The sequence below is a fragment of the Mobula birostris genome, chromosome 16 (assembly GCF_030028105.1).
Source record: "Mobula birostris isolate sMobBir1 chromosome 16, sMobBir1.hap1, whole genome shotgun sequence".
Taxonomy (NCBI): domain Eukaryota; kingdom Metazoa; phylum Chordata; class Chondrichthyes; order Myliobatiformes; family Myliobatidae; genus Mobula; species Mobula birostris.
In genome coordinates, this window is record NC_092385.1 from 77,125,463 (window position 1) to 77,148,390 (window position 22,928).

Below are 22,928 nucleotides of genomic sequence, written 5' to 3' on the forward strand. Positions count from 1 at the left end.
TCACAAGTCGGTGGGAAGTACCGGGCCATAAATGCACAGGGTGGAAAGGTACGATCGGCGGGAACCTGGTGTGTGCCCACCCTTGCCTGGGTGCCAGGTTCAGCGCAGGGAAACGATCGTGTCTGGAAACGGAGGGGTCACGGTCGGTGACCTCAGATGACATCACAAAGGACTCGCCCGAAAGCTGACTGCGAAGGTCTGTGTGTGGAAGCCGTTTGAATATTCATTCGTTTTTGCTCTCTCTCTCCTTCCCCCCACTGTCCATCGCCACGGCAGTGATTACTGCGAACTGAACTGAACTTTGCGTTACTTTGAAACTGGTCATTTACCCCTAGACAACGATAGAGCTTGATTGATCCTGTTATCTTAATTCTGTGTACATGTATGTTTATCATTGCTGAACTGTTGCATTCATTATCCTTTTGATTAGAGTACTATGTTGCTTGTTTCTTTAATAAAACTTTCTTAGTTCTAGTAATCCAGACTCCAACTGAGTGATCCATTTCTGCTGGTTTGGCAACCCAGTTACGGGGTACGTAACATGTGGGGTTCTCGTCCGCGATTTTGAACGCTAAATTTGGGACGGAGTAAATTGATTGGGTCAAAATTCCCGAAGGAAAGAAAAGACAAACAGCAGAAATGGAGGCTGAGGAATTTATAAAGGCGCCGACCTTGGAGGCATTAGAGGATGCCAGGAAACCGGAATTGGTAGCTGTGGCCAAACTGTTGAATCTTGCTAAGGGGAAGTCAACAATGAGGAGAGAGGAGATACACAGAGCTATCATAGAGCACTATGTATCTAAAGGTGTGTTTCCCCAAGGCGAGCTGGAGGTGGTGTCTATTGAAAAACCTGCTGGAGACGCGGTACAGGTGCAACTTGAAAAACTGAGACTCGAGCACGAGTTCCGGGTACGACAGTTAGAACACGAAGAGAAACAGTTAGAAAGGCAGGAGAGAGAGTTAGAAAGGCGGGAGAAAGAGAAAGAGTTAGAAAGGCAGGAGAGAGAGAGAGAGAGAGAGAGAGAGAGAGACAGCTGGAGCGAGAGGAGAAACAGAGGGAAAGGGAATTCGAGCTGGAGAAGTTAAAGATAAGGGCAGAGCAGGGGCTCGTGCCGAACCAAGGTGGAGGGTTCCGGGCGACCCAGGAGGTTAGGCTGGTTCCCCCATTTGATGATACCGACGTGGATTGGTACTTTCTCCATTTCGAAAAAGTGGCTATAAGTCAGGACTGGCCGAGGGATAAGTGGGTTGTTTTGCTTCAGAGTGTACTGAAAGGGAAAGCCCAAGAAGCTTACTCAGCTTTGTCCGCGGAAGATGCCCAGAGGTATGAGGTGATGAAAGAGGCCATCCTCAGGATTTATGAGTTGGTCCCGGAGGCATACTGGCAGAGGTTCCGGAATGCGAGGAAGCAGTGGGACCGCACGTATTTAGAGTTTGCCCGTGAGATGCAGACATATTGCGAGTGTTGGTGCGCCTCGAAGGGGGTAGAGGGGGTTATGACAGACTGCTACAGCTGATCCTGATTGAGCAGTTTAAAGGTTGTGTCCCTGAGGGTATGAGACCCTACCTAGATGAGAAAGAGGCAGCCACGTTAGCAGCAACTGCTAAGTTAGCGGATGAGTATGCGTTCACGCATAAAATGAAGTTTGCCCCAAGTAAAGGCTACCAGAAGGGTAGTCAGGACGGCGGGGAGAGTCCGCTGGAAAAGTCAGAAAGTAAGCCGGGACTAGTGAGAAGGATAAGGTAGACCGGGAGCAAGTCTGGTAAGAAGTCACCTGGGATCGTCTGCTATAATTGCGGGAAAGTCGGACACTTTGCATCCAGGTGCTTTGCCCCAAAGAAGGAGACGGGAAAAGGAAAAACGGCGATTTTGACTGGCTTTATCGAGCTGGTACATGAACTGCTAAGGAAGGACAGGTCTGCAAAAGTTCAGGAAGGGCGCGAGAGGTTTATCTCGGCCGGATTGGTGTCGGTGAAGGAGGGGTTAAAATCAGTTCTAGTGCGGATCTGGAGAGACACGGGAGCGTGTCAGTCACTAATACTGAAGAGTGTATTAGAGTTTAGCTCAGAGACCCAGACTGGGGAGGTCAAGGTCAAAGGTGTTGGGGAAGGGACAGAGTCAGTCCCTTTGCACCGGATACACCTACAAAGCAACTAGTCTGGACTAGTCACGATCGGGGTGAGGTCCGAATTACCGATGAAAGGCGTGGAAGTCTTGCTCGGTAATGACATCGCCGGGGGAATCGTGTTCCCAGCCGTGAGATTGACAGGTCAGCCTGCCGGCAGTGAGGCCCCACCCATGGACTCACAGGTTCATCATGGGGCTGCGGTGGTAAATTTAGCTGAAACGTTTCTGCCAACCTTGTACGAGAAGGGGGTAGAAAATGAAAAGAAGGAGTGTAGTGAGACAAGAGGTAGTGAGGGAGCTGGGACAGACTTAGCAGTAGCCAGGAAAGAATTTGTGCAGACGCAGGAGAGAGACGAGGGGCTGATGGTTTTGGCAGAGACAGCTCTCTCTGACACAGACTTGACAAAGGAATTAGTAGGCTATTGTGTGGAGGAGGAAGTGCTAAGGAAGAAAGGAAAACCCAGTACAGTTCCCGCAGATGAGGAATGGGGGGTGGTGCAAAAGAGTTATGGGGATGAGGTTTTTAACCTGGTCCACAAGGTACCCCCCGGTGGACATTTTGCGGTACTGGAGGGAACAGTTGGTGGAATCATGAAAGAGGTTTACCGGCTAACCAGGGGGAAGGATGTTATTGATTATGACCGACGCGAACTGAGACGGTCACAGGCTTTTGATATGCTAACAAGCCTAATCGGTGTTAGCACGGAAATCAAGGAAGCTAGGGTCCCCCCGATAAGAGAAAAAAACCATTTTGAAAAGATGAGTATGGTGTCGACCAGATGGGAGAAGGCTATTGTTTTGGCCAGGTCTGTTGATAAGGTCTCTCCCTTAAGCCCCGAACAAAGCGACTCTTTAGGAGAAGTAATTAAACGACTCGCACCTGTGTGTTTGATTGTCCCGAGGCGATGCAAAGAACTGGGACGTTGGGTGGTGTCTGTTACAATAGGGCAGCCTAGCAAGCAACAGTCATATAGAATGAGTAATTCAGTGACTAAAGGGCTGACGAACACAGAGGTGTGTATTGGCAATTTAATATGGCTGTCTGAAGCCAGCTTGATAGTGAACCTTGAAAAAAATGAGTTCGGCCACACGAAGGTCACTTACCTGGGAATTGTGGTGACACAGGGGCAGCTGGCAGCGATGCAAGCTACAGTGCAGGCTATCGCTGACCTCCCAACCCCGACAGACAAGAGGGCCCTCAGAAGGCTCTTGGAGATGGTGGGGTACTGTAGGAAGTTTTGCAATAACTCTGCGGTCACTACCCCTCCCCCTCCTACTAAGCCCTTGTGAGAGAAAACCAAGTCGGAATGGGACGACCCTTGTTATTGTGGTCCGGGATAAAACCAAATGAGAGGTTACATTGATCGCAATTCATCAGTGTTTTTGGCCACTATGAAGTTTGCTAAGTTGGAGCCTGGTCTAAGGGATTATTAATAACACATATAAAAGGAACAGAAAATGTGATGGCTGACTGTCTGTCAGGTGTTGACAACTTCAAACTCGCTGTATTAGCCAAATAGCTGATAAAGATGTATATTTGTGTGTGTATCAAATAATGTATTCATGTTTGTAATTTTTACCCCCGGTAAAAATCCTTAAAGGGGGGGAAGTGTGACAAGAATACACATAGATTAAGATGTAGCTGGCCTGGGCTGGCACCGGTGTGATCAGCAGTTGGTCTACTACCTGTCTTCAGGAGAGAGAGAGATAAGGAAAACAACGGAGCAGCATTTGGAGATGTGTAATGAAGGGATGGGAGAGAGAGTAACAGAAGGCGGGAGCTGTCAAGAGCGGCTCCCCCTTTGAACCCTGAACTGTTTGAAGTGATGGACAGGCGATACCCCAGCAGGGGGATAAAAAGGGACAGGTTCGCTAAGGCAGGACACACACGACACCTGAGGTAACAAGACCCTGGAAGCGGTGCGTCTCTCACAAGTCAGTGGGAAGTACCAGGCCATAAACGCACAGGGTGGAAAGGTACGATCGGCGGGAACCTGGTGTGTGTCCACCCTTGCCTGGGTGCCAGGTTCAGCGCAGGGAAACGATCGTGTCTGGAAACAGAGGGGTCACGGTTGGTGACCTCAGATGACATCACAAAGGACTCGCCCGAAAGCTGACTGCGAAGGTCTGTGTGTGGAAGCCGCTTGAATATTCATTCGTTTTTGCTCTCTCTCTCTCTCCTTCCCCCACACTGTCCATCGCCAGGGCAGTGATTACTGCGAACTGAACTGAACTTTGCGCCACTTTGAAACTGGTCATTTACCCCTAGACAATGATAGAGCTTGATTGATCCTGTTATCTTAATTCTGTGTACATGTATGTTTATCATTGCTGAACTGTTGCATTCATTATCCTTTTGATTAGAGTACTGTGTTGCTTGTTTCTTTAATAAAACTTTCTTAGTTCTAGTAATCCAGACTCCAACTGACCATTTCTGCTGGTTTGGCAATTGTGCTGCTAGTCATATTTACAAATTATCTTGGAGATATTAAAAATCCTTTCAGATTTCATAAGCTATAAAAAGTGTCAAAGATAAAAATGAAACCAATCTACAGGAAATGACTGGGTAGGTGAATTGCAAAGGTTTTTAATAAAGAGAAGCACGTTAATACATATTAATTGCAATGACAGCAGTATTATGTACCCTCGTTAAATTATTCCCATTCAAACTTTTCAGAGTTTAATTTCAACTGAGAACTCGCCAAGCACATACGAGAGCCTACACCTTGCTACTCTATACCATCCATGTTACAGAACGCGTACTGTTGACCAGACTAAAAACAGTACCACAGCTTGCACCCCTATTATTCATCACCAAAGAGGTTTTGGGCAAATACAGCATTGCATTTTCATTTCTGTCAGCTACAATGGTTGAAAATGTTAAAAGCAACAAAATCTACACCCACTTGCAATAGAACAAAACTTGTAATAAAACAGGGAAATAAAAGAAAATACTCAGCCAACTAGGCAGCATTTGTGGAGGGAAAAAAAAACAGGGTTAACATTCCTGTTTGATGACCTCTCACCAGAACCGTTCTGATAAATGGTCATTAGTTCTTTCACAAATTGACCTGAAACTGAGTTAATGATTCAGTTCAAAGAACTTTCTTCAAGACTAGTTTGATGACAAGATTAAACCTGAAATGTTAACTCTGCTTCTCAGATGCAACCTGACCTCCTGAGTATTTACAGCATTTTATATTTATTTCAGATTTCCAGCATCTGCAGTATTTTTTTCTGGATAACAAAACATGACTCCAGTAACAATATTAAATTTGTCAAAACAGAAAACTTTTTCAGAAACTATCGCTAGAAATAAGAGCAGAATTAAAAGAAACTTGAGGAATGTGGCTTTCTGTATTACAAAAATGACAAGAAGGGAGAGTATATAAGTGATGAATTACTCAGACTCTGTTTCAGTATGATTTATAATCAGTGATAGAATAAATACCAGTGGAGACTGAGTATACCAGGAACATTTAACTGGATTGACAGCTTCTGGAGAGAAGCAGGATAAACATTTAAAGTTAATAACCATCAGTTCTGATAAAAGGGAACCACTCCCCTCCTTTTACTAACCAAGACACGTGTCTGACCTGCTAGGTGTTGTCAAAATTTATTATTCATGATGCCCAGCATCTGTCATATTTTGCTTATCGTTTCGTAAGGTAAAGAGCTGTTTCTAATATTGTCAAGAACCCCGGGCAGTGATAGGTTTTATCGTGTTGGTCAAGTTCCTCAAAAATAAAAAATGGACTATCACTTAAACACATGGATTTAAGAGTGAGCCAAATCAGAGACACTATGACACAAACTATGAATGAAAGTTTTTATTTTTCAAAATACAAATGTATAACTCGGTCCCTTCAATTTGTGAAAGAACTAATTACAACAGATAATATGCTGCTGTAAATACAGTATCAATTGAAAAACCGATTTGTTAATAATAAAGCCAGCAGTCTGGTTGAATTATTGTACAAGCTCCTTCCAGCAAGCTGGTCAGGATATTGTTTGAGCCCCCTTTCAGCAGATGATCACACCCACCCCTGCCCCAAAGCTTCTTTCCAGCAGTGCAGTTTCACATAGCTCCTCGTCACCTTGGTCTTGACAGTTGAAAGCAAATGCAAGCAGCATCAGAACTGTAAACAGAAAAGAAAGATCATATTTAGCGACACAAGATCTTCTGCAGATACTAGATATATAGAGAGAAAGACACACAAAATGCTGGAGGATCAGGACGAATGAAGGGTCTCAGCCGGAAATGTCGACTACTTAGTCCTCTCCATGGATACCACCTAACCTGCTGAGTTCCTTCAGCATTACGTGATCATATTTGGTACATTTTCGGTTATTGAGGGAAGAACCTGGTGCAAGAGCACTTTTAACATTAAGGGCACTACCATTTTTATTTGTCACAGTTTGTTAGTTTCCTATCAAAGTAGCAATTTTCATGACTCCGGAGGTATGAGGAAAGAATATTTGAACGTAGATGTTGTCCATCTCCCACCAAATAAATTAAATTAATGCGCAAACTAAGATTTTGCAAGTAATTTTTGGCACACTATTACAATGGCCAAAGGGTAAATGTATCTCCAATTTTTTCCTTCAGTCAAGCATGGCAAGAACAGGAAGTTACTGGTCTCTGAAACCCAAAACTTCTCAGTATTCTATAAGCTTACATATTTTTGTAATCTAAATAAAGGTAATTACAATTGGTGGGCAGCAAACCAAGAAAGCAAAGCTATCTGTTAATAAAAGATTGAAGGTGGCAACAAATGGGAAAGGTAAACATTTCAGTAGAATTGAGAATTTTAACATAGGAAGAAATGCAAAAGAAAGTAATGCAGGACACTCAGAAACTTGAGCTATAATTTATTTTGAAACTGTTTTTCTGCTATCATAATTATATGTACTGTATGCTGTGAGTGACTATTGATACTGTGTTTTGTACCATGGCCCCAGACATGGATATGGTTGAATGACAATTAAACAAAGTATGGGGAATGAGGCAGAGAAAAGTGAATGGGAAAAATGAGGAAGGAAGGATAAGGGAACAGTGGGGGGGGGTGTGGGGATGAAGGAAAGGGTATTGAGAGAGAGGAGGATGGAATAGACAGAATGGAAAATGCAGAACAAAGTAGCTTCACAAAAACAGATATTGCTGATGGAGAAATAAACTTCAGGAAAAGAATATTAGATAGTATAGGAAATAAGAATCCCTCAGAAATAGAAATGGATTATCACATAAACACACAGATTAAGAAAGAGCCGAGTCAGAGACTCTATGACCAAAGTTTCTTCTAAGGTGTGCCCACACACACATCTTTTACTAGTGCACAAACGAATTTAAACTGCACACAACAGGTGGCCATCATCAACCCTGTTGACATGTTAACTACATTTCATGATCACACACAATCACATTTCCTTTTCGGATATGGACGCTGTTGACAACAATGGACAACAGGTGCAGGAGTAGGTCATTCAGCCCTTTGAGCCAGCACCACCATTCACTGTGATCATGGCTGATCATCCACAATCAGTACCCTTTTCCTGCCTTCTCCCCATATCCCTTCACTCCGCTATCTTTAAGAGCTCTATCTAACTCTTTCTTGAAAGAATCCAGAGAATTGGCCACCACTGTCTTCTGAGGCAGAGCATTCTGGAGCTTGTGAAGATTTATCTGCAGATTTTAGAACTGGCTTATTTATGTTGTTTTTATTGAATAAATCGAATTCTACAGAAACAAAGGGCGCGAAGCACAATAGATCTGTTAGTTCATTTAATGCAGAATAGCTTAAGAAACAATAAAAATTGCTACACTGAAAGCTCAGGAACATGGAGCTATGAGAAATATTTACGTACAAATACAGAAACTGGTGTTACCAGCATGAATTGTTGTGATGCAAAAGTTGCTAGAGAATTTGCAAGTGGGAAGAATTTGCAAACTAGACTTTTTAAAGCATTATTTCGCAAGCAAATCACACATGGACAATGTGCAAAAACTCCAGTGAGAAAATCCTTAAGTTACCCGCTACAGCCTCAGTATCTAAGTTTTGTGACAGTTCAGATGAACGAAAGTGAAAACGATCAAACCCAGAGATCAAGTTCTCATTAACAGTGTTTTGCTAGCTGTGAAAATGAATACTTCTATATATAAAATTCAATATGCATGGTGTTGTCACTGGGTAAGAAATTGCACAGCACAAGATTTTGGTGCACACTGGTCATTCAAATTAGAGGGAACATTGTCTATAAATGAAAGATTTTATTTTTCAAATTATAACCTCGATCTCTTCAATTTGTGAAAGACAAAATGACAGCAAGTATCACGCTGGTGTAAATAAATGCAGAACCTGAGATGAGAATAAAAGTTCAAGTTTATTGCCATTCAGCCACATACATGTATACCGCCAAATGAAACATTCCTCTGGACCAGGGGCATGAATGCAGACAGAACAAAGGAAATTGCACCAGAGAGGCAAAACGCAAAAGGGCAAAGGATGCAGAGCGAAAGGTCAGAATAAGGTGGACAAACTCGTGGCACAACTAGAGATGGTCGGTATGACATTGTGGGCATCACTGATCTCACTGTGCCCTCTAGTTCTGGATACCCTCACCACAGAAAACATCCCTCCACATCCACCTTATCCAGTTCTTTCATCATCTGCTAGGTTTCTGCTGAACCGTGTCTACACCCACCTGGACAAGCCAGCGAGCACTGTGAGGGTAATGTTTTTTGACTTCTCCAATGTGTTCAACACCATCTGCCCTGCTCTGCTGGGGAAGAAGCTGACAGCGATTCAGGTGGATGCTTTCCTGCTGTCATGGATTCCTGATTACCTGACTGGCAGACCACAGTACCTGTGCTTGCAACACTGTGTGTCCGACAGAGTGATCAGCAGCACTGGGGCTCCACAGGGGACTGTCTTGTCTCCCTTTCTCTTCACCATTTACACCTCGGACTTCAACTACTGCACAGAGTCTTGTCATCTTCAGAAGTTTTCGGATGACTCTGCCATAGTTGGATGCATCAGCAAGGGAGATGAGGCTGAGTACAGGGCTACGGTAGGAAACTTTGTCACATGGTGTCAGCAGAATTATCTGCAGCTTAATGTGAAAAAGACTAAGGAGCTGGTGGTAGACCTGAGGAGAGCTAAGGTACCGGTGACCCCTGTTTCCATCCAAGGAGTCAATGTGGACATGGTGGAGGATTACAAATACCTGGGGATACAAATTGACAATAAACTGGACTGGTCAAAGAACACTGAGGCTGTCTACAAGAAGGGTCAGAGCCGTCTCTATTCCCTGAGGAGACTGAGGTCCTTTAACATCTGCCAGACGATGCTGAGGATGTTCTACGAGTCTGTGGTGGCCAGTGCTATCATGTTTGCTGTTGTGTGCTGGGGCAGCAGGCTGAGGGTAGCAGACACCAACAGAATCAACAAACTCATTCATAAGGCCAGTGATGTTGTGGGGATGGAACTGGACTCTCTGACGGTGGTGTCTGAAAAGAGGATGCTGTACAAGTTGCATGCAATCTTGGACAATGTCTCCCATCCACTACATAATGTACTGGTTGGGCACAGGAGTACATTCAGCCAGAGACTCATTCCACCAAGATGCAACACAGAGCGTCATAGGAAGTCATTCCTGCCTGTGGCCATCAAACTTTACAACTCCTCCCTTGGAGGGTCAGACACCCTGAGCCAATAGGCTGGTCCTGGACTTATTTCCTGGCATAATTTACATATTACTATTTATTTATTTATGCTTTTATTACTATTTAATTATTTATGGTGCAACTGTAACGAAAACCAATTTCCCCGGGGATCAATAAAGTATGACTATGATTCAATGAGATTCCACCCCCACCTGCATTCTAAATTCCAGTGAGTTCAGGCCCAAAGCTGCCAAATGCTCCTCATATGTTAACCCCTTCATTTCCAGAATCATCCTAGTGAACCTCATCTGGACCTTCTCTAATGACAACACATCCTTTCTGAGATTTGGGCCCAAAACTATTGGCAATTCTCCAAGTACAGCTTGACTAGTGTCTTATAAAGCTTCAGCATTATCACCTTGTCTTTACATTCTATCCCTCTTGAAATAAATGCCAACATTGCATTTGCCTTCTTTACCACAGACTCAACATGCAAATTAACCTGCTGGCAGTCTTACACTAGGACTCCCAAGTCCCTTTGCACCTCTGATGTTTGAATTTTCTACCTATTTAGATAATAGTCCGCACTATTGTTCCCTTTACCAAAATGTATCATACATTTCCCAACACTGTATTTCATCTGCCACTTTTTTGCCTATTCTTCCAATTCGTCCAGATCATGTTTCAATTGCAATGCTTCCTCAGCACTACCTATCCCTCCACCTATCTTCACATCATCCGCAAACTTTGCCACAAAGCCATTTTCCAAATCATTGACAAACAATGTGAAAAGTAGCAGTCCCAATACTGACCCCAAAGGAACACCACTCGTTACTGGCACCCAAACAGAAAAGGCCCCCTTTATTCCCAATCGCTGCCTCCTGCCTGTCAGCCATTCCTCTATCCACGCCAGTATGATTCCTGTAACAGCTCAGGATTTTATCTTGTTAAGCAGCCTCACATGAGGAACCTTTTCAAACACCTTCTGAAAATCCAAGTATATGACATCCACTGCCTTTCCTTTGTCCACCCTGTTTGTTACTTCTTCAAAGAATGCCAACAGATTTGTCAGGCAAGATTACCCTTTACAAAAACCATCTTTTAGTATCCTGCTTTATATTATTGGCTTGTTTGCCCTCATATTTCATCTTTTCCCTGCTTATAGTTTTTTTAGTCGCCTTTTGTTGGATTTTAAAAGCTTCCCAATCATCCAACTTCCCAGCAACACACACAAAATGCTGCTGAACAGAGCAGGACAGGCAGTATCTATAGGAAGAGGTACAGTCGACGTTTCGGGCCGAGACCCTTCGTCAGGACTAACTTAAAAAATTGAGTAAGAGATTTGAAAGTGGGAAGGGGAGGGGGAGATCAGAAATGATAGGAGAAGACAGGAGGGGGATGGAAGATCTAAGAGCTGGAACGTTGATTGGCAAAAGGGATACAAGACTGGAGAAGGGGAAGGATCATGGGACGGGAGGCCTAGGGAGAAAGAAAGGGGGAGAGGAGCCCAGAGGAAGATGGAGAGCAGGCAAGGATGATCTAACTTCCCAATCACTTTTGCTACCTTATATGCCCTTTCCTTTGCTTTTGTGCAATCCTTAACTTCCCTTGTCAGCCACATTTGCCTGCCCCTGCCACGAGAACAACTTCTGTGGGACATAGCCATCTTGTGCTTGTGAACTATTCTCAGAAACTTCAGCCACCTCTGTTCTGCCATTATCCCCGCCAGTATCCTCCTCCAATCCACCTGGGCAAGTTCCTCTCTCATGCCTCTGTAATTCCCCTTGTTCCATTGCAATAATGATACATCTAACTTATGCTTTTCCCTCTCAAAATGCAGTATGAATTCAATCATATTATGATCACTGCCTCCTAAAGGTTCCTTTACATTAAGCTCCTTATTAAGATCTAGGTTATTACACAACACCCTGGAGGAGGAGCTTAGGAGAATCTATGGCACCTAACAGTGTCTCCTTTGCTTGCATTTTCGGAAACAGCTCTATTTCCATCCTTAATACCGCTAATTTTCCCCTTTCAGGGTTCTTTTGAAGACCTTGACCTGGAGTTACACACTGACTACCGTTCTTTGCGGGAATGGCCATTACTAGGCATGCCAAGGGCGCAGCTCAAGAGCTTCGCTCGCCTTCAGAGGACTGAGATCTCATGGCTCTGGAGACGGGGGAATCGGAGGTTGGTGTCCAGGCAGGAGATCGGTGTGTCGTGGGAGTCGGAAAGTCTAAGGCTGTGTGCCCAGAGACCCGAGATCTTCGGACACACAGCTCAGAATTTTAACATCGTAAACCAACGAGTTGTTTGTTATGTCTCCCCTCTCACTCTGAAATGGAGACACCTCTTTCTCCCTTATTTGGGGGGGCGGGGGAGGAGAAGAGAGCGCACACCTGTGGTATGTCAAATACTGGGTGAAACACGATGTCTCTGGGGTAACTACAAGTCTGCGTCTTTGCTGTTGCTTTGTTCACACGAGTGCTCGGTGGTGGGTGCCGATGCTCTTTTTTGCCGGGGGGGGGGGGAGGGGGGATTGTTGCTTGCTGCCATTTACGTGTGGGAGGGAGGGGAGCTGGGGGGGGGGGGAGAACTTTGGTGTTCTAACATTTAACTGTCATTCATTCTTTGGGGCACTCCTCTGTTTTCATGGATGTTTGTGAAGAAAGAGCATTTCAGGATGTACATTGTATACATTTCTCTGACATTAAATGTACCTCTGAAACCCAAGCTAAGATCACCTTTCTTCTCGTGGGCTCAAACACAAGCTGCTCTAAAAAGCTATCTCGTAGGCATTCAACAAATTCCCTCTGTTGCAATCCGACACCAACCTTAATTTCCCAATCCTCTTGCATATTGAGTCCCCCATTACAATCGTGTCATTACCCTTATTACAAGGCTTTTCCAGCTCTCTTTGCAATCTCAACCCTATATCTCCGCTACTATTTGGAGGCCTATATATGACTTCCATAGTGTTTCTTTCACCCTTGCAGTTTCTTAACTCCACTCACAACGATTCAACATTTTCTGATTCTATGTCACCTCTAAAAATGTAATTCCATCTCTTACCAAGAGATCCACATCACTGCCTATGCCTTCCTGCCTGTCCTTTCAATACAAAGTATACCCTTTGATGTTAAACTCCCAACTATGTCCTTCTTTCAGCCACGACTCCGTGATGCCCACAACGTTATACCAACCAATCTCTAATTGCATCATGTGTTTGTCCACCTTACTCCGAATGCTATGCACATTTAAATACAGCACCTTCAGTTCTGCATTCTTCAGCCTTTTTGAATTTTGCCTCTGTGGTACAATTTAACTCTTTGCTCTGTCTGCATTTGTACCCAATCATTGGCTTGTCCTTCCTTATATTCATGTTACACCCCTCACCTATTTATAAACCTGCTCCTCATCCTCAGCTCTATCATACTGGTTCCCCTTAGCATATCAATTACATCATCCCTTCAAATATGCCCAGGTAATACAACCTCTTCTGTGTAAGCTTCTCTAATATTTAAAACTAATAGCCCTGTATCAATTGATGGATCTTTACTCTAGCATCTTCTTCCTGCATTACAAATGCTCAGAGATGACCCATATTGTCCGAACGTAGCCTGACAGTAAAATAAGTACATCCTATTTCTTTCTAACCTCCTTGAGATGAAAGATAACAATCCATAGGGTGTAGCGGTACCACAATACTTTACAATACCAGCGACACGGGCTCAGTTCCTGCCGTTGTCTGTAAGGAGTTTGTATATTCTCCCCATGATGGTCTGGGTTTCCACTGGGTGCTCCGGTTTCCTTCCACAGTCCAAAAACATACCAGTAAGTCGGTTAATTGGACACTGCATAAATTGTCCCTTCATTGGGCCAAAGTTAGATAGGGGTCACTGGACAACCTGGCTCAAAGAGTCAAAGGTGCCTTTTCGATGCCGTACCATCAACATAATCTTGGTTATTTATTGACATAAGCAATCCCTGACTTAACCCTAACCGTGACCAATTAACCTACTCACTGGGAGGAAACCGGAGCACCAGGAGAAAACCCCCACATTCCATGGGGAGAATGTACAGATGACATCAGAATTGAACTCCCGAACTCCTGACAACCCAAACTGCAATAATGCTGTGCTACCATGGCGCTTTGTGAGAAGAATTATCTTTTCAGCATAATTGTACATAGGGAATGAACGCTGCTTTGTTACAACTGCAGACTTTGAACAAGTCATTGGGCTATTTTAGGACACTTCCTTTTAAACAGCATCACCACATATGTTTAATGTTCAAAGCACAGTCTCAACCAAAAGAGAAGTGAAGCATATTTGAGGAACACATCCTGTCAGAAACGCAAACACCACAAACAGCAAAGTAAAGCCAGCACAAAGACTGACTCACGTTATTTATGCAACGCTAACCGACCCTACCAAATCAAGCAGTAAAATATCAGAGGAGCAATGTTCAGGCTCTGATGGGTTCAGCAGCTGTACTGCAAATTTCTATGCTTTGGGTAAATTGAGAGAACAAGAAAAACTCACATTTTTGAGGAACTCCTCTGCAACAATGCGAGCTCTGGCATTTAATGACAGTTTCATTTCACTGACTTCTTTATCAATCTCCTCCATGAAGTGGATGACAAAATCAACCAACTTGTGTTTGTACATTTGTTCAGTGTGGAAGTTGGTGATCAGGAAGCTGATATCGTAGCCCTGCCAAGAGAGGAAACAGGAGTTTCATTTAGTGTAGTCACTGACATTGTTAGCTATCGAGCAAATCGAGATGGTAGGAAAAATTTCTCCAAGTATTTGCATATAATCCATTCACCAGATATAAACTGGAGTTCTAGATACTTCCTATCAAAATTATGGTAACCATTATACTTTCTTATTAGAGCTCTTGATGAATTTGTACAAGACTGGCTCAAATCCATTTCCTAGAGATTAAAAAGTAGCTGCCGACTCATTGCACCATGTAGTCCTTTCAATCACATTGTCAGTAAAGACACACTGCAAAATGGTTTATCACTTCAGAGGAGCTCACTGCCTTTTACGTACGATGCTAAAGGGAGAATAAAACTAGACGTGTGCAAATCCTGCAGCATCTGGTGATGCTGTGATCTCTATCTTGGATAATAAGTCTGATTCTGATTCTGAATCTGAATCTGCTACACAGCTCAGATTCTGCTACCTGAGATTTTCAGTCCTTCAGTTTCAAATTTCATATGCTTTCAGTGCCAGGATAAAGATGATAGCATGAACTACATTCAGATTGTTTGCTGATCACTGGATACAGAAGACTAGAGATAAGTGCCTCCTATTTTCTCATTAAGAAAGCCACCCACATCAAAAAGCTGCTGGAAGTTCTTCAACATAAATGGAAGTAAGTTTCCTTCACAAGACAGAGTATGATTGTAAAGGAAAGGAGATACTTGTGATGAGATAGACAACATTCATACACAATGTTCAGGTTAAACTCTGTATATTTTCAAGCAGCTGAACACTTCCTATGATGAGCACAGCAGCAGAATGCAATGTGTATCAACTTCTTGAACTGCTTATAGAAAGGAATTAGAGTTTGAGTGGTGGATAAAGAATTCAAAGTTAAAGAAATGCCACAAACAGAGTAACTACTGTTTCTCAGTCATCACCTGTTTTTACAATCACTTGCACCAATGAAATGAAACCAAATAGCAAATTCCAGGTAGTATAATTACCTCAACAGCTTTTCTCCGGAGGATGAAGAAATTCTCCGCTCGCATCATCATAAACCTCATGAATTTGTGACAAAGAATCTTTTCAATCTCGTCTGCCTAAAATTAACAATATGAAACCATAATGGGTACAAATTTCAACCTGTTCAAAACTGAAAATGTGGTATTTACAAATAACTATACAAAGGATAATTAAAAACAAAGATGCCACGTGCAAAATTACCAATGAAGGCATTTGTGGGAAAGTACAAAAATAACAGTTACAAAGTGGTTAAACAAATCCTCACTCTCGTTAAAGATTATTCTTTGCTACTCAAGGGAGAAGTATCAAATATGTCAAGGAGTAAAGCACCACCATGTAGCAACAGGAATGATATGGTATGGACAGGCCATTGCACAGGATCGGACAAAGCTGCAGAAAGTTGCAAACTGAGCCAGGTCCATCAGAGGCACTAGCCTCCCCAACATCCAGGACACCTTCAGAAGGCGATGGCTCAAAGAGGTGGCAACCATCACTAAGGATCCACATCACCCAGGACATGCCCTCTTCTCAGTACTACCACCAGAGAGGAAGTACAGGATCCTGAAAACACACACTCAGGGTTTTAGGAACAGCTTCTTCCCCTCCATCATCAGATTTCTGAATGGACAATGAACCCATGAACACTACCTCACTATTTTTTTCCACACTTCTTACTGTAATGTATAGTTTTTTTTTAATGTATTGCAATGTACCGCTGCCATAAAACAACAAATTTCACCGCATCTACCAGTGATATTAAACCTGATTTTGATTCAGGTATAACCCCCAGGCTAAAATTACTGAGTTTCTCCATCAATAATGTTGCCTCATTGGGTTACCTGTATACAACAGAAGTAGTATAGAGGAAGCATTTTAGCTAAGCCACCATTGCCAAGATATATTTTAGAGAAAACTGATTAATGCGGATGGGAATCACAGAAGCATTTTTTTTTAAATACTGGAAATACCCAAGATTAGCTTTATTTGGTCACAGGTACATCAAAACGTTGAAACGTGCAGTGAAATGCGTCTTTGCATCAAATCAATGAGGAGTGTGCTGAGCAGCTTGCAAGTGTCTCCACGGTCTGGTGCCAAAATAGCACCCCCACAACTTACTAACCTAACTCTACGATGTGGGAAGAAACCAGAGCACCCAGAGGATACGCACACCGTCACAGGGAGAATGTACAAACTTCTCACAGACAGTGGCAGAAGATTGAACCCTGATCTTCTAGCTGGCACTGTAAAACGTTGTGCAAACTGCTATGCTACCTACTGCCCACATACAATCAGTGAAGACAAGATAGTTTTAACAATCTAGCCTTAAACTGTTAGCATTCTATGGAAATATCCAAAATGTGAATAAATCATATTACAGTGTTCCCCTGTACTTCTGTAATGTGGATAATGAAAATTCACCCTCACTGATTTCACAAATCACTACCAGATATTTGAGGTACAGAATACAAATCTGTTCTAATGGGAGACAAAAAGTCTCCAGAGTTTATGAGAACCACAAGTGCAGGCTGCCAGTTCGTAGCAGGAATCACTTAAGGGATTGGCAATCTCTTCTACCGAAACAATGTAATACCACTTCTAGTCAATTAAAGTAACAATCTTTGGCCTATAAAGGGAAAGGTACGTCACATCTGGAGTTTCTCCGGTTAGCGGACGATTTCCCTCTACGCCTCTCTGACGTAGTGGGGAACCGCATACGAGGCAAGTTACAGCAGTGGTTTGCCATTGCCTTCTGCCGGGTGAGTTTCCAAAGAGATCACCAGCTCGTAGCCCAGCACGGATGGAAAGCGTGCAGGGGAGCCGGCTGGATTCGAACTCGGGACCTTTCGGCCCGAAGTCCAGTGCTGATGCCACTACACCACCAGCCGGGTCCTTTGGCCTATAATACAATATCAAAATTCTCTTCCATGTAGACTGCATACTTGTGGGGGCCTTACTCTTGAGAGGAAAACTTCTGTAAGAACACATCTTCCCTTATAACCTGGGATTTAATGGGAGTAAATGATTCACTTAATTGAAAACCGTGACATGGACTATTTTCTAGCAACACAACCACTCTATAAACAGAGGGTTACTGTTATTGACTGACCAAATGCATATTTTCACTTTTGTTTCAGATCTTTGACATTTGCATTTTTATTCATTTAGGTAAAATTGAGCCTCATTGTATATACATCGTTTGCCTATTCCGTATGAAAAAGGTGGTACCTCAGTTATTATTGCTACTGCCTTACAGCTCCAGGAACGTGGGTGTGATCCCAACCCTGGTGCTCTGTGCAGAGTTTGCATGTTCTTTCCACGACCATGTGCTTTCCTCCTTTCAGTAAATTATCATTTAGCCTTAGTTAATATCAAAAAGCAAAGGCAGCTGATGGTCATGTGTGAGAGAAAAAAAGCACGTTGCAGACGAAACGGGTGGGGGTGAGGGAAGGGGAAGAGGTGAAGACTGTGACTAATGATTTTGTTTATTATGTAGTAGGTAAATGACACTACAGAGAGGACCAAAATAACTTAAGACATGAGGGATGAGATGTGCCATTCTAATGTTATACAAGAGGCTGTCTGGGTAGAACTTAGAAACAAATGGAGGATCACTCTAGTGAGGTTATATTATAGATCCCCCTCCAAAAGTCAGTGGGTAATTAAGGAACAGGTGTGTAGAGAAACAGCTCATTGTTTTAAGAATAATATGTTTGTATTAGTGGGCGATTTTAATTTCCCCCCCAGTATTGACAGGCACTGGTCAGGGTGGAATTTGTGAAATGTATCCAGGAAGCTCTCCCAAGTCAATAAAAAGAGAACCCTTTTGAGGAGAATACAACATTGGACAACTTCTGATGGAATGAGGCAGGGCCAGTAAATGCAGTCAGGGAGCACTTTGGCTCGTGACCATAATTCTATTAGTTTTAAGATAGTGATGGAAAAACATGGGTCAAGTCCAAGGTTAAACCTGGCCAGTTCAGGGAACCTTGGCTATTGAGAAATATCAATGCTCTGGTCAAGAAAAAGACAGGAGTACTGTATACATTAGGTTTAGGTGGTCAGGATCGAGTAAATCCCTTGATGACCATAAAAAGCTTAAGAATACACTTAAGAGGGAAATCAGGTGAGCAAATATAGAGGGTATGACATGGATCTGGCAAGTAATGCTACGGGAAATCCCAAGAGGTTCTACAGATAAATTAAGGGTGAATGGATGGCTAGGGAAGGAGTTGGCTCCCTTAGAGATTAGGCAGAGATGAACACCATTTCAATAGTCAGGGTAAACATGCTGAATTAAAAAGATCTTGCAGAGTAACTGAAGAGGAAGTATGTGTTATATCTGAAACTGTCAAAAAAAAATCAATAAAATGTCATATGAAAAGTTGTTGCACAGAAGGATTTAGAAGTTTTATATACTTGCATAGATAAAAGCTTGGATAAAGTATTTTTCCTTGGTTGCACAATCTTAGATTTAGAGGGCACAATCTCTGAATGAGGACCAAGTCAAAAGAGAAATTCCTGCATTCAGAGGGTTGAGAATCTTTGGAATTATCCACCTCAGAAGACGTGTGTACCCAACTGCTGAGTAAATGCAAGGCAGATCAGTATTTTTTTTTTGGCTTTAACAGAAAGAGATTTGGATACTGGGCAGGAAAGTGAAAGGGAATCTTACAGAATGATGTAACAGGCTGAAGCACCTAAATGCAGTATGATGTTATTATTTAAACTTTTGGCAGCTAGTGTTTCCAAAAGAAAATGTACATTTTGCTCAAACTTCAAGTTAGATAAAACTTCCCAGATTTCAAATTGTGCATTATTAGAAACTGGTTGACCATTTAACTGGGAAGCAAGAAAGATTTAAATTTCCAACCAGTGCAGTATTTAGATTACATGCCAGGTACACATGAACAAAGTTAAACAGGGCACTGACCTGCTTGATTGCAATGCTGACTCGTACAGAGTTTATTGAGCCCTCAATAAGGACCTTCTCCTTCTCATTCCTGCTGATGATCAAAGGCTGCAGTAGCAGCTCTTTACTGCTCCTATTTTGAAGTAAAACGTTGTCTGTTACCATCGAGCAAGCAAAAACATCGAACTCTCCATGGATTATTTATATTCATTTTGTTTTAGAGTGTTGATGTAAAGATATTCCCAAGGATTGCATGTAGATGGTGTGATCCCAGACTTACAGCGTTCTTGAGTTTTCCAAGAAGCAATTTCAAGTCATTGTGCTAGCTTTGTATTTAAAAATGGTGCCACCTTTTTAGTTTCAATGTGATGTATCACAGTGTTCCAATAATGTGCTTAAGAACCAAGCCAAAAGAGAAATTTCTCCACATAACAACTATGACGACTTGGACTGGTATTGAGACACCGTAATGTGCTACATTGAAACTACAAAGGCACCACCATTCCGAAGAGTAGGTACTCTGAAGTCAATATTTCAGTAAAAGAAGAATACTTCTGCAAGGATTATTGAAAATGTTATCCTGCTCATTTGCCCGTTATATAAATAAATCTCAGCCACAAAGCTTAAAGAATCAGTTTTTGGTATTACTTAACTCTTTCATCAAGTGTCCAAAAGTAAGCTTATTCACATTTAGCTCTAAAAACAGATTGCATTGTTTTAGTGAGACAAACCAAAAACGAAATTTGTTACCTCACTTCCACCTCTGGTTTATTATGCCGCTCCACCACCTGTGATGAGAAGTTTTCCAGACACAGTGCTGCTTGAAGGGTGGCGCGAACAGCATTCAGATATGGCCGAAGTGTAGCCTTTACAAAAGGAGAGAACACAAAAATTTAAATACTTTTGGAGGAATTTCATCTCGAAAAAGCCTGCATTCATGTTGAAAAATAGTCCTATTTTGATCTACATGTTTTAATATATTTAACTAGACAGATACATTGGTACTTAAACACAAGAGATTCTGCAGGGCAACACGTACAAAATGCTGGAGGAACTCAGCAGGTCAGGCAGCATTGATGGAAAAGAATGAACAGTCGATGTTTCCGAGACCCTTCTTCAGGATTGGAAGGGAAGGGGAAAGATGCCAGAATAAAAACTTGATAGCTGAAGCCAAGTGAGTGGTAGAGGTAAGAGCTGAAAAAGGAATCTGATAAGCGAGAAGAGTGGACCATGAGAGAAAGGGAAGAAGAGGGGCACCAGGCGGAGGTGATAGGCAGGTGAGAAGAGGAAAGAGCCCAGAGTGGGGAAAGGAAAAAAATACTAGAAGGCAAAAATCAACATTCACACTATCCTTCTTCCCCAGTCTTCCCTGCTCATTTTTAGTCCTGATGAAGGGTCTCAAGTCGAAATGTTGACTGTTTACTCATTTCCATAGATGCTGCCTGACCTGCTAGGTTCCTGCAACATTGTGTGCGTGTTGCATTAGTACTTGTTGACAGTCATTAAAGACGACATTATTGAATAGACCAGAGTGAATAAGACCTGATGCAACAACTAATGTGGAAATTTAGATAACTAATGGAGGGAGTCGATTGTGGGCGGTTAACGGTAGCAACCTTCAAGAGGACCACAACTTTGTTGTGATTTGGACGATTCCACGCCTCAATGGTCCAGACAGCTATGATGGCTGGAGTCAGGGTTTTATACTTGGGCTCTTGGTAGGGTTGTCCATGCCAAATAGGTCAAAGGGTAGAGGCCAGACTAAGTGATCCACTGGTCCTCCAGGTTTGGGGGTTCCACTCAGGGCCAACAACCCTGACTGATCCAACAAAACTGTGATGGAAACAGCAATGAAGAATCTTTATATATCTGTGTGTGATGGTATTCCCCAGTCTTCACCCAGGACTTGCATGGTTGACAGTAGTGAAAACCAAGGGGAAGCTACCACCACGATGAAAGAACACTGCCAGAGATGGGGGACCTTCATTGCTGGTCTAAATGGCAGCAGGAATAAGGGGCAGTAAGCAAGTAACAAACTGACAAGCCTACCAGCAAGCTGGGTACGAATATCCAGAACACAAATTGTGCCACATAACACAGACATCACATCCTAATGATATAAAGTAACTGATGACAAACAAAGTAGTTCATGCACACAAAGGCATCCACACCGAACTTTTGAAGATATTTGGACATGATCGTCCAAGAACAACCAAGGCCCAAATCACGTTTCCCTATGACTGAAATCCCACAAGAGCATTGGTGAACTAATTATTTTTTAAAATGGCAGCCACTTTTAATGGTGCCAAACTTATTCATATTTTTTAAAACCAAATTCAAATTTTTCAAAGTTCAATGGTAGGATTTTTGGTTATGAAATTCTAAGTACTTAGGCTAAATAACTGTACAGAAGTTATAATTGAACTTCTAATTTAAAAAAAATTAAATGAATCACAAATGAACTACATGTACAATAATTAGAACCTTATAACTGAGTATCAAACTTCAAAGTTTGCACTCCAGCCAGCTTCTCACATAGAAAACAAACTTGCTAACTAAGTTCTTTGAAAATAACGTGTAAAACCCCGATAAAGTATATGGCCTAGAAAATACGCATAAATCAATAAAATAACGTGAGATTTTAGTGACAATTTCTCATTCTCCTACAAATAAGATTAGGCCGTGCTGCACCCTTTCAGATTTAAAAAGGTGGACAACTCGAACAACCCCGAGACCTAGCCCCCCTATTTCATCTCCTGCCCTCCCTTTCTTCTCCGACCCTCCGACAAGCTATGGAGAAAACGGTTCTTGGTCCAGTCGGAGGGGATTCCGAGACAGGGCGCTGGGCAGCGGACAAAGAGCCTGGTAGGGGAACCTCAGCTCGACCGGCCCGAGACTCTCCGGCTTTAACGCTGGCTCAATGACAGGAAGCGCTGGGTGTGGATCTGCTCTCGCCCTCGGGAGATGGGTGGGGTCCGTTCGCCCCGTTATCCGTGAGCAGCACCAGGCGCTGACCACCCCCCGGCTCAGGATGAATGGTGACCGTCGCTCGGCCGCGGAGACCCCGAGCTGGGAGCCGCTCAGCGCTGCCCGACCCCGGCCCCGCTTACCATCTTGTCTTCCCGGAAGGCGGAAACGGACCGGACAGGGTCGGGTCGGGCCGGGCGCCTGCGCATGCGCACAGCCCCCAGCACAAAGTCGGGCAGTATTCGCCTTATGTGCGACGTACCATGGCTCTTACAGCAGAAAGTTATTTTCTGCATTAAGTTCTCTTTAATGATCCTGGTATTAATATGCATTGTGTTTTCTCTCACTCCCCCTGCATGGAGTGTACCATGCTTGCATGGGAGTGGGGATGAAGGCTGTGCCGTTGCCTCGCTTTGTGCACGGTTCTGGCTTATCTTGCCCCTCTCCTTCAGTTAACACTGCTAAATAATTGTGCATTTCTCCTGCAAGCCTGCTGGTCCCGGGACCGCTGCAGGCATTTAC

General features: G+C 43.1%; 1 protein-coding gene across 1 annotated transcript; it reads right to left on the reverse strand.

Moving 5' to 3' along the window:
- Positions 1-4,699: 4,699 nt before the first annotated feature.
- arpc4 (actin related protein 2/3 complex, subunit 4) lies at positions 4,700-22,753 on the reverse strand. The gene is made up of 6 exons (XM_072280902.1): positions 22,550-22,753; positions 20,190-20,305; positions 19,461-19,572; positions 15,511-15,606; positions 14,336-14,506; positions 4,700-6,267 (listed from the first exon to the last, which is right to left on the reverse strand). The coding sequence occupies exons 1-6, from the start codon at positions 22,736-22,738 to the stop codon at positions 6,262-6,264; spliced, it is 690 nt and encodes a 229-aa protein (XP_072137003.1). The 5' UTR covers positions 22,739-22,753; the 3' UTR covers positions 4,700-6,261.
- Between the last annotated feature and the right edge of the window lie 175 nt (positions 22,754-22,928).